This window comes from Cebus imitator, unplaced genomic scaffold, assembly GCF_001604975.1.
Source record: "Cebus imitator isolate Cc_AM_T3 unplaced genomic scaffold, Cebus_imitator-1.0 Scaffold32, whole genome shotgun sequence".
Lineage (NCBI taxonomy): Eukaryota > Metazoa > Chordata > Mammalia > Primates > Cebidae > Cebus > Cebus imitator.
The window spans coordinates 7,254,785-7,267,410 of NW_016107347.1; the positions used below are offsets into that span (position 1 = coordinate 7,254,785).

The 12,626-nt window shown below is 39.3% G+C and overlaps 1 protein-coding gene across 9 annotated transcripts in view; it reads left to right on the forward strand.

The window, feature by feature from the left end:
• Positions 1–12,626, forward strand: part of ST7L (suppression of tumorigenicity 7 like) — a 141,262-nt gene that overhangs the window by 78,502 nt on the left and 50,134 nt on the right. Inside the window, exon 13 of one of the 9 annotated variants that reach the window (XR_005199390.1) lies at positions 736–752. The exons of 7 other annotated variants lie outside the window; for them this stretch is intronic. Coding sequence is in view for 1 of the 2 variants with exons in the window: in XM_037737032.1 (XP_037592960.1) it covers positions 736–774 (39 nt within the window). In the remaining variant the exon portion in view is untranslated. Of the gene's footprint in view, positions 1–735; positions 1,570–12,626 lie in introns of those variants that run through there. One more of the 9 variants, XM_037737032.1, reaches the window with a different exon arrangement.

Genomic DNA, 12,626 nt, shown 5'->3' on the forward strand with positions numbered 1-12,626 from the left:
GTTGACCTGGATGGTCTCGATCTCTTGACCTTGTGATCCACCCGCCTCGGCCTCCCAAAGTGCTGGGATTACAGGCTTGAGCCACCGCGCCCGGCCGTGTCTGCTTGTTCTTACTAACCTTCCCCAGACATGGATTACAACCATATATAGATCTTTATTTTCATTTTTACTCTTTAGTTTTGAACTGCTTCACCATTTCCTGAGTCAGTTAATACTTGAGGACTGACATTAGAGTGGGTATCCCATCAGTATTTACTCTTTTTATTTTTGAGACAAGGTCTTGCTCTGTCACCCAGGCTATAGTGCAGTGATGCGATCTCACTGCAGCCTCCGCCTCCTGGGTTCAACAGTCCTCTCACCTCAGCACCCCCACCGAGTAGCTGAGACTATAGGTACATGCAGTGATCTCACTGCAGCCTCCACCTCCTGGGTTCAACAGTCCTCCTACCTTAGCACCCCCACTGAGTACTGAGACTATAGGTACATGACACCCTGCACAATTACTTTTTGTGTTTTTTTGTAGACAGGGTTTTGTCATGTTGCCCAGGCTGGTCTTGAACTCCTGGGCTCAACTGAGCCACCATGCCCAGTGACTATTTACTCTTCTGTATAAACTTACTAATTAATGTCACTGACTCAAAGTAAAATTAGCAAAGATAATTGCCTTAAAGTCTCTAAAGTCTGTCTTAAAAAAATAAAATGCATCTTTCTTGTACATCTTTGCATTTCTACCAGGTAATAAGAGTTAAAACCCAAAAAGAAAATGCTGATTAATATATTCCCCAAAATAAAAACACTGAGAACCATGGACAAACTAGTCCTTACTTGGTAATGTATTTTCTGTATTTTTCTCTATATGCCTCCATTCTAACTGATTTCCTCAGAGTTTCTTTTTCTGCCTTAAGAATAGTTTATTTTGTGCCTTAAAGATTAGTTGGCTTTTTTCTGGCACCAGTGGTAAGAGCAGTGGTTTCCCTTTTTCCCTGAAGGTCAACCATATAATGTGTTAAGTTGCCACTGGCTGCAGGCCTAGGAGTCTGAGTCTGCACTTGATTCTGGGTCAAACTTCATGAAGAATGACTTCCCACTGTTGTTCAGGGAGGATAGCTATTTGGTTTGGAAACTGACTATTCTATTTCTTTCTAGTGTAAAATGAACACTTAGTGATCATACTCATAACTGTTATTTGCAATAGTGCTAATAGTTGAGTGAGTGCATCTCAAACTGAAATGACCTTACTATGTAATCTGGCATGGAGTAAAAATGGACTAGAAAGAGAGTTCCATCCATTTAATATTGGGAAAGAAAAAGTGCAACTGTGTATGTGAGATCACAGGCAAGCAATGGGAGAGATGATTCTTGGATTTGTCTTAGGCAAGTGGAATGCAAGGGAAGTGGCATAGAGCAAGGAGGGAGATCTAGAATCTGGAATAGATACATAGCAACTGTTAATAGTGTGTTTCCATGGGGTACTAGCCATAATTAATGTTTATAGTGTCTGCCTTTACCTAGGCTGTCACTAATGGCACCAGCAGAACCTTTTTATTTTATTTTTAAAGTTTTAAATTTTATTTTTTTTAATACTTTAAGTTCTGGGGTACATGTGCAGATTGTGTAGGTTTGTTACATAGGTGTACATGTGCCATGGTGGTGGTTTGCTGCATCGATCGCCCCATCATCTACATTAGGTATTTCTCCTAATGCTGTCCCTCCCCAATCCCCCCACCCCCTGCTATTCCTCCCCTAGCCCCCCACCCCCGAGGCCCTGCTGTGTGATATTCCCTTCCCTGTGTCCATGTGTTCTTGTTGTTCAACACCCACTTATGAGTGAGAACATGCGGTGTTTGGTTTTCTGTTCTTGTGTCAGTTTGCCGAGAATGATGGTTTCCAGTTTCATCCATGTCTTTGCCAAGGACTTGAAGTCATTCTTCTTTGTGGCTGCATAGTATTCCATGGTGTATATGTGCCACATTTTCTTTATCCAGTTTGTCATTGATGGGCATTTGGGTTGGTTCCAAATCTTTGCTATTGTGAACAGTGCTGCAATAAATATATGTGGCACCAGAAGAACCTTTACGATTACATAGCCTCAGTTCCTTAGCATTCCTCTAGCAGAGACTGAGAATGAATAATTACATATTTTAAAGTGGAAGCTTCTTTTTCAGACCAACAGTTATTGATATACTTTGGATTTCCAAGGGCAGGTTCCATGTAAGAGTTAATGGGAAATGACTGTGGTATGGGCAGTTTCCAGCTTTTTTTTTTTTTTTTTTTTTTTTTTTTTTTTTTTTTTTTTTTTTTTTTTTTTTTTTTTTTTTTTTTTTTTTTTTCTAGTTTCCTGTTTTTTTTTTTTTTTTTTTTTTGAGATAATAGTCTTAACTCTGTTGCCCAGGCTAGAGTACTGTGATATGATCTTGGCACACTGCAACCTCTGCCTCCTGGGTTCAAGCGATTCTCCTGCCTCAGCCTCCTAAGTAGCTAGGACTACGGGCACGCGCCATAATGCTTGGCTAATTTTTGTATTTATAGTAGAGATGGGGATTTGCCATGTTAGCTGATCTCGAACTTCTGACCTCAGGTGATAACTCACCTTGGCCTCCCAAAGGCTGGGATTACAGGGGTGTGCCACTGCGCCCAGCCAGTTTCCAGCTTATAAACACAATGTGTAAATGCCTTTATAGACCGACAAACAGCAAGGAAACTAGAGGCTTAAATTATACTTCTTCACCACTTCACAGAATGTGCTCTATGCAGATGCTTTAGGAGCATTACCATCACCCAGGAGCTCATTAAAAATGCATAACCTCAGGCACCACTGCAGACCTTCTGAATCAGAATCTGCATTTTAACAAGATCCCCAGGTGATCATATATATATATATATGTGTGTATATATATATATATATGTATATTTATATTACACATACACACACACATTTAAAGCTTTAGAAAACTTGCTGTACTCTAGCCCCAACATGGAGAATTTAGAACAGCAAGATAGTGCTGCCTTGTCAAGGAGGAGGCAGCATTGTAGAATGGTTATGAAATAGACTCTGGGAGGGAGGCTGCTTTGCTTTGAATTCTAGCCTTGAAACATTGCTGTACAACCTCAGGTAAGTTACTTAACTTTTTCTACCCTTAGTTGGAAAATGAGAATAATACTACCTCTGATGGGTTTTGGTGAGGTTAAATGAGTTTGAAATACTCAAGTGTTAAGCCTATGTCTACCCATAGTAAAAAGTAGGTCAGTGTTAGCTGTTGTTGCTGTCTTCATTGTCATCATCATCACGAAAATACAGCAGTAATGGGAAACACTACCCCCATCTTATTTAATGGAGATACGTCCTAACAGTAAGCTCAAAATGCACTTTTTCCATAGACACTATAGTATAAATGGTGGTTGGGTATCATTTTGAAAACACTATTAGTAGGCCAGGTGTGATGGCTCTCATACCTGTAATCCCAACACTTTGGGAGGCCGAGGCAGGCAGATCACTTGAGCGCAGGAGTTCATGACCAGCCTAGGCAACATGGTAAAACCCTATCTCTACCAAATATACAAAAAAATTAGCCAGGCGTGGTGATACATACCTGTGGTCCCCGCTACTCAGGAGGCTAGAATGGGAGGATTGCTTGAGCCTGGGAGGTGGAGGTTGCAGTGAGCCAAGATCTCACTATTGCACTCTAGCCTGGGCAACAGAGCAAGATCCTGTCTTGAAAATGTGTGTGTGTGTGTGTGTGTTAGTACTGTGCCTCTGGTACATTATGTGTATGTGAAATATAGAAAGTGGAGAAATGCGGTGGCTCATTCCTGTAATCCCAGCACTTTGGGAGGCCAAGGCAGGAGATCACTTGAGATCAGGAGTTTGAGACCAGCCTGGCCAATGTGGTGAAACCTCATCTCTACTAAAAATACAAAAATCAGCTAGGCATAGTAGCAGGTGCCTGTAATCGCAGCTACTGAGGAAGCTGAGGCAGGGGAATCACTTGAACCCAGGAGGTGGAGGTTTCAGTGAGCCCCACATGGCACCAATGCACTCCAGCCTGGGTGACAGTGAGACTCCGTCTCAAAAAAAAAAAAAAAGAAAGTGGAGAAATGTTTTACGTTCTCCACTTGATAAACTACCTTGCAGAACAGAACCTGTTGGTAAGTTGCAAACTGTCTGTGTTAGGATTTCCAGTTAACTCAGATATTTTATAGCCAAATAAAGTAGAAACTGGTGAAGAATCTTTTAGGCATACTTGTTCTATTTCAGAAGACAGACTTTTAAAAAAATTTCTAAATTTCTTTGTTACCATTATCTTTTTCTCATCTAATATCTTTTTGGAATAGTTCACATGCCAGAGCAAATTGAATTTGAATTTCTTAAAATGTATTTGTTACAAAAATTGCATTTTTGTGAGGCCAGGCACTGGGGACTGATTTTAAATAATTCTCACTGTACATCAGATTTAGAGAAACGAAAGGGAATGGACTAGACTGGCTAATAGTTTTAGTGCCTCTTCTTTTGCATGGTATCAGACTATGTGGAATAAGACTTCATTTTTAGCAAGTTAAGATTTTTTTCCCCTGATTTTTCTCCTGGCTGAGATGAAAACCTAGTCTGACATTAGACATAGAGCAATGAAAAACTGTTGCATAAATCCCTGGAGATGTGGAATGTGCTTATATCAGAGCTGATATTCTCTAAGGCCAGAATTCCTGAAAAAGGAAAAATTGCTTTTAAGTGGTAGGTCATTTTCTCACCTGCTTTGAAGCCTGCTGGATTAAATATGAGAGTTCAAAGTAAGGGTAGCCAGCAAACCAACTGAACTGGAATCTGATTCTGCTTATCTGAAAGGAGCTTCTTTATTTAAGAACAGCACTGCCCTCTCTTTAGAGAACCAATCTTCTGCTCTGGCCCCTTTCATTTCTCTCTTGCAAGAAAAGTGTTCTTAGCAAGGCTTGGGAGGGTGTTATCACAACAGTAAAAAGACTTAAAGATGATCTTGGGGGTTTCACTAACTTACTGATAAACTCAGGCTTGTGGTATGTGACTTTAGTGTTTTGAATTCAGAAGTGTGATTAAATATAAAAGTCTCTAGTTGGGGCTGGGCGCGGTGGTTCACGGTTGTAATCTCAGCACTTTGGGAGGCCAAGGCCGGCAGATCACTTGAGTTCAGCAGTTCGAGACCAGGCTGGCCAACGTGGTGAAACCCCTTCTCTACTAAAAATACCAAAAAATTAGCCAGGTTTGGTGGTGCTTGCCTATAATCCCAGCTACTTGGGAGGCTAAGGCAAGAGAATTGCTTGAACTCAGGAAGCAGAGGTTGCAGTGAGCCGAGATTGTCCCACTGCACTCCAGCCTGAGTGACAGAACAAGATTCCGTCTCAAAAAAAAAAAAAAAGTTCCTAGTTGGGTTTTAACTAAACAGGGTAGTCTTTGCAATTCTGGCAGAGAAGGGTGTTACAAGTAAAGACAGAAATCAGAGGTTCCTAAATAAATTGTCCATTTTAGTATAGCAAAGCTTTGTTGAAGTTTGTTTTACTGAACACATATTGTAGCTGTGCTGGAGTGGGAATGGGCTTTGTTACCACATACTTCTACTAATCTTTATGTGGGAAAATGTGGTTGGACATGCCAATGATGAATTTCTGAATAACTCATAATTGGCTGGCTCCACTGTAACTAGGGCCTTAAAATCTGCTTGATTAATTCTTTAAGGACTACATTAGCCAAGTTGCATGATTTCCAAAGATATAGAAGGTCAGATGTTACACTAACAAAGAGCCTCTCTACAGAATGTCTCACTGGGGTTTCTTCAGCCCCTTCTCAAAAATAATTAAAATTTTTCTTCCCAAATTACATTTTTAAAATAATAAGCAGATATAAATGCCAAGTGTCTTTCACTGAAAAGTGAACAAAACTTTTGGGAAGATTTGTCCACTATTCTTACTATTTTTTTCAGGGAAAAGGTTGATCTTCAGAACCGGGGGAGTTGATAAACAATTATAAATATATATTAATGTACACCAATGAAAAATATATGATTGTTTTTAAATGTTCTTAGTTTTCCATTATCATAACCTGTGACATGATAGTTGTATACTTCTTTATTAAATACCTAGGGCCACATTCAGAAATTAAATTAACAATTAAAATAAATTTCTTCTCTTTGTTTGAAAATGGATTACTTTCAAAGCTATGAGTTTTTTTAGTTCATAAGAACTGAGATAGGCCGGGCGCAGTGGCTCAAGCCTGTAATCCCAGCACTTTGGGAGGCCGAGGCGGGTGGATCACGAGGTCAAGAGATCGAGACCATCCTGGTCAACATGGTGAAACCCCATCTCTACTAAAAATACAAAAAATTAGCTGGGCATGGTGGCACGTGCCTGTAATCCCAGATACTCAGGAGGCTGAGGCAGGAGAATTGCCTGAACCCAGGAGGCGGAGGTTGCAGTGAGCTGAGATTGCGCCATTGCACTCCAGCCTGGGTAACAAGAGTGAAACTCCGTCTCAAAAAAAAAAAAAAAAAGAACTGAGATAGTTTTTAAAACATTTTGAAATGTAACTAAACTTACATTTCTGTAAAATATTCTATAGTCATGCTATTTCCACAGTTATAAACCTGAGTTGTTTCCCAGAAAGAATACAGATAATAAAATAAGCGTATGTGTGACAGGTCAAAATTTTTAAATGTTTACATATTTGGTCCACTGTTGGTGCCTCTAAAGCCTTTATTTGGGCAGTCCCGCATATTCAATTTTAATTTTCTTTACTAACTGGGACTTTGGATCAAGAGAATAGCTGTTCTCTACTTCTTAGAAGGATACTTCTCATGTTTCAGCCTTGTCTTTCTCCTTCAAAAAGAACCAACTAAGAAATTTGTGAAATTGCTGGTATTATTATTCATCCAGATTTTCTAAGCACTGAACTCTTCTAAGGGGGAAAGAAAATAATAAAACTTAGGACAATGTACTTTTTTTTTTTTTTTTTTTCGAGATAGGATCTCACCCTCTCGCCCAGGCGGGAGTGCAATGGTGCTATTTCAGCTCACTGCAACATCCACTTCCCAGGCTCAAGTGATCCTCCCACCTCAGTCTCCCAAGAGGCTGGGACTACAGGTGTATGCCTCCATGCCAGACCAATTTTTTTTTTGTCTTGATAGAGTTATAACCAGACCAATTTTTAAAATTTTTTTATAGAGATGGGGGTCTCACTTTGCTGCCCGGGTTTCCAACTCCTGAGCTCAAGCAATCTGCCCACCTCAGCCTACCAAAATGCTGTGATTATAGGCTTGAGCCAACGTGCCCAGCCATGTCAGTGTACTTTCTATTATTATGATTATTATTTTTGAGACAGAGTCTGCCTCTGTTGCCCAGGATGGAGTGCAGTGGCATAATCTGGGCTTACTGCAATCCCCGACTTCCCGGCTCAAACCATCTGCCCACCTCAGCCTCCCAAGTAGTTGGGACTACAGGCATGCACCACCATGCCTGGCTAATTTGTGTATTTTTTGTAGAGACAGGGTTTCACCATGTTGCCCAGGCTAGTCTCGAACTCCCAAACTCAAGCAATCCACCCGCCTTGGCCTCCCAAAGTGCTGGGATTACAAGTGTGAGCCACTGTGCCCAGCCAACAATGTACTTTTCAATGCATGTGTATATCCTTTCCCCAGGGTTTAATTCAGTTTTAAAGTTTGTAGAAAGCATCCTTTTTTCCCGTTAACATGTGCCTGTCAAGTATGAAGTTCACAGAAGCTCTCCCAGAATTTGTTTCACATATGTTTAATCATCTTTTTCCCCCTCAAAGTGAAAATTTCATTGTTAAAGTTTAGGATATCATGTCACTAACTGCTACTGATATATTTATTGCTTAATCATTAGCGCTTGGCATACATGGAGTGCTTAGCAGTTTTTAGAAGAGCTATGCTTAGATATTGATGTAAATCACTTATTCCAAACCCACTCTCCTAGTGATACTGTAATTCACAATAGGAAACACTGATGTTTGTTTTAGAAAACATCTCTATCTTGCAGACCCAGCATAGTCCTCTAAATTGGGAGAATCATGGGGTACAGAAGAAAATTATAATATTGAGGAATAGTTTTTAGCTTTTTTCTTGGTGGAGTTTGGCTTTCTTCCCCTACCAATCAAATTGCTAATGCTCAAAAGAACTAAATTAGTAAGACTACGTAATATATTACAATCCTAAACCAAGAGTAACCCAGACTTCAGTTAGTTCTTCACTTTTATTAAAAGAGATTATACTTATATTCTCATATATTCTTACTGGAGCCATTGGAACATTATAAATGGAAAGTTTGAGTCATCAAAGTTAAGTGATGTGCCTAAAATTACACAGTTGGTAAGTTAGCTTATTACTTTTAGTTGTGATATATACTTGGTTTCAATAATATATCACCCTTCACAACTTACACTGAAACAAGTACAAAAGAATAAATTTTATACCAGAGATAGTAATGCTGAAGGGATATAGAATGACAGTGGTGATGTGGCTTGCTAGAGAAATCTTCCTATAAGAGTTAAATTTGGGAAAGAGTTTTAAATGAAGATGCTGATGTGGATTGTCAGAAAAAATAGAAAGAGTGCTCAAGTTGGAGAAATGTTTACCTCAAAGTCAAGGATATCAGTGGGCAAATAAGCTGCCTGGGAGTACTCTTCACAGTTTAAGTCTGTTTTATGAACTCCAGTGCTTTAAAATGAAGAATGAAAGCTATGCATGGTGGCTGACACCTGTAATCCCAGTACTTTGGGAGGCTGAGGCGAGAGGATTGCTAGGGCCCAGGAGTTCAAGACCAGCCTGGGCTACATAGCAAGACCTCATAAAAATGAAAAGTAAAAATAAAAATAAAGTAACTGAAGAAAGTTTAAAAATAAATAAAAATAAATTAGCCGGGCATGGTGGCATATCCCTGTAGTTCCAGCTACTTGGAAGGCTGAAGCAGGAGTATCGCCTGAGCCCAGGAGTTGGAGGTTACGGTGAGCCATGATAGCACCACCACATTCCAGCCTGGAGGACAGAGCAAGACCTCATCTTAAATAAATAGGTACATACCTACATCAATTACTTAAAAATAACGCCACCGGGCACGGTCGCTCACGCCTGTAATCCTAGCACGTTGGAAGGCTGAGGTGGGCAGATCACGAGGTCAAGAGATCAAGACCACCCTGGTTAACATGGTGAAACCCCATCTCTACTAAAAATACACAAATTAGCTGGGTGTGGTGGCACGTGCCTGTAGTCCCAGCTACTCGGGAGGCTGAGGCAGGAGAATCGCTTAAACCCAGGAAGCAGAGGTTGCAGTGAGTTGAGATCACGCCACTGCACTCCAGCTTGGCGACAGAGCAAGACTCTGTCTCAAAAAAAAAGAACGCACATTTGCTTTTCTGTCTTTCAAACTGGTTCATTCCAATGTCATTCCTCTTCTTGCTAGTTAGCTACTTAAGAAAGAATGCTGTTTGGTCATTTATACTACATGCTCACATTACTGCATAAAGGACTTCAGCCTCTCTAAGTGCTTAAAATGTACAGTTATACTAAAGAAAATACTAAAGTAAGCCTGGTTTGTAATGCTTCAGAGGGAATTTGACTCTCAAGTTACTTTTTTAAAGTTTTAATATGAAGTATAAATGTATACCTTATGTTTCAATATCAGTCTTCTTTCAAAATCAAAGGGCAAGTCTGTAAAGGAGTATAGGGTGAAGTTAAACTGAACATAATCAACTTTTGGTCTAAAATATAACCTATAAGTTTTTTTCCTAAACTAGGAATTTTAGGTAGCAGAGGTACTTCTAGTAATTGTATCAATAGCTAGGAAACTTGGGTGTATTCCTTAATGTTCATGAGGTCTCAATAAAATATTGGATTTTCTATCTGAATTTGAGGAAATCAGAAAATTATTTTTGTTGTGTAGTAACATTAAGATTGTCTTACGTCCATCTTGACAGTAGCCAGATTCAAGGAGAGAAATTATTTGGGATTCAATAATAAATAACAAAATTAAGAATAGGATATTCAGAGAATGCAAATCACATAATCACCTTCTGACCTCACCCTGTAATTTCAAGCATTCTGGAAATAAAATGTGTATGTACTGTTCAAGAAAAGGGTTTGAACAGAAAAGGGCTATGTTTCCTTTAAACACCCTTGCAGATGACCAATGTGACATTATAGAGAAAGATGCAGCTTAGGGGACAATTGGAGAAGGGAGCACATTCTCACACTCTTTTTTAGGAACATGCCAGCTCTTTTCTTCATTTATTCAATATGCTAGAGTCCCAGTTTCTTTCCGAAGCCAGAGTTCATGCTTTTACTCCCAGGTAGCAGCAGCTTTACAATTAAATTTTAATCCAACGATGTTGTTAGACTCCTATCAAGAGTACAGCCACAGCTGTTCTTGGCAGGCAAATACATTGCTGGTTTTCCTTTAGTCACAGTGAGATAGAAGAATGTTCTCTGGCTAGGGTGTGGACGAAGACACTTTACTAATCTTATGCATAATTCATCCTTGGTTGCTGGGGCACTCATAGTTGAAACTTTGCCCTCTGACAAAATTCAGCTGGATGTTTTTACTTATTAGACTCTGATCCCTTTAGGGGTTTAGCCCTTATTGGAAGCCCAGGGATTATAATTCAGCTAAACCCTAGCTATGAAGACTTTTCTTACTAATTTACTCTTGGTGAATTTTAGCTATTGTAATACCACCTTTAACAAAATAAAACAAAACAAAAACGGCAGTAGAACATGCAGTTCAGAGAGTCCTAGATACCTGAAAAGAGTCTTCCTTGAATGTTGGCTTATTGCATGGAAGGACTCTGATAGAGCCTGTTTTGATTTGTTTTCAAAGTTTAGATTTTTAAAAAGACTCAGCATTTTTAAACATGGTTTTAATTGTTCTATAACATGCTAAAATATAGTAAGGATTGTTCTGTAACATACAACAGGTCTTTGCATTTCAAATTCATTGGGTACCTATGAAGTATAAAATATAATCCCTGTTCATAAGTAACTCATAGTCTAGTGATGGGGGTTTGAGATGGGCATGAAGATGTATTAGTGTAAGGTAGAAGCTATTGCCACAACAGATTAGTTCATCCTTGAATATTCATTTATTTCACTGGAAGTGACTGACTGGTATGCTATTTTCATATGCCTCCCATAACATATAGTGACCCAAAAAGTCAATCTAGACTAACAGAGTATGCTTCCTTTCAGAAGAATGTATTTGGTTAGGTCAAGCAAGAACATATAGAATGAGACATATTTATTCTTTTTCAAAAATGCAGCATAGAGTACTTTCATCTTTATACCCAGCAGCTGAAGTTTATCTTTTAGTAAGCAGTGATATTTATTATAATATTTGTATGAATAGAATTTATCAAAAAATGGAGAGCTCTACAATTCAAAATTTAAGCAAGAAACGTCTCACCTCAGATTCACAGAGTAATTGCCATAAGACAAAAGTTTCTACACTCGTACATTTTATATTCCTCTTTTATATCCTCCCTTTCCTAATAATGGCAGATTAATAAGGACTAACCGCCATCCTGGTTTTCAGTATGAAACAGTGTGATTTCATGTGAAGCAGAATGGAATAGTAAGAGTTAGAACCAAAATTACTTGGTTCTTTGGGCATGTGAAAGAATAGGAAAGAGCTACCCAGAATTTTCCAGAGCTTACTTGATAATGTCAGAGCTGCAGCTGGCAGTCACTGATTCTGAAAATAAAAAACTAAATAAAAGGATATTGGGATAAGGCACTAAAATAAGGTTCCTTTTGCCCTTTCTTTATAGCTGGGTTTTGCTGATCAATTCTGCATTTTTGACAATTCACCTCTTTACAGGGAGAACCACCAAGATGATTTTCTCTCTAAGTAACTGAAAAATATTTCTTATCTTTATTGTGCTATCTCATTAAAGTAACATAGACTTGCTGGATCATTGGGGATATGACTTTGGGATATATGTTTTAAAATAGCACCAGAGTGTTGGGATTGCAGGCGTGAGCCACTGCACCAGAGACCGGGTACAGTGGCTCACGCCTGTAATCCTAACATTTTGGGAGGCCGAGGTGGATGGATCATCTGAGATCAGGAGTCTGAGACCAGCCTGGCCAACATGGTGAAACCCCATCTCTACTAAAAATACAAAAATTAGCCTGGCGTGGTCGTAGGCGCCTGTAATCCCAGCTACTTGGGAGCCTGAGACAGGAGAATCACTTGAACCTGGGAGGTGAAGGTTGCAGTGAGCCGAGATCGCACCACTGCACTCCAGCCCGAGTGACAGAGCAAGATTCCATCTCAAAAAACAAACAAAAAGGCACAGACCCTGTCCTTGAGTTTATACAAATTAGGCATGTAATCAGTAAATATGGTAAAATGATGAAAGTATATGCAGTAGAAGAATAGACCCAAGGCTAAATTCTAAACTACTCATGTAAACATTATAGTAATACTAGAGAGTTGTAGAATATACTGACTTAACTCAGTGTTGCAGCAGAAGAAAGGAAGAAAAACTATTTGAACAGTGACTTGGAGGCAGAAAACTGGGGATCTGGCTTTGGAATTTACTTTATTGGTGACTTTTACTTCTCTAGTTTGTCACTCATTTCTCTGAGCTTGTG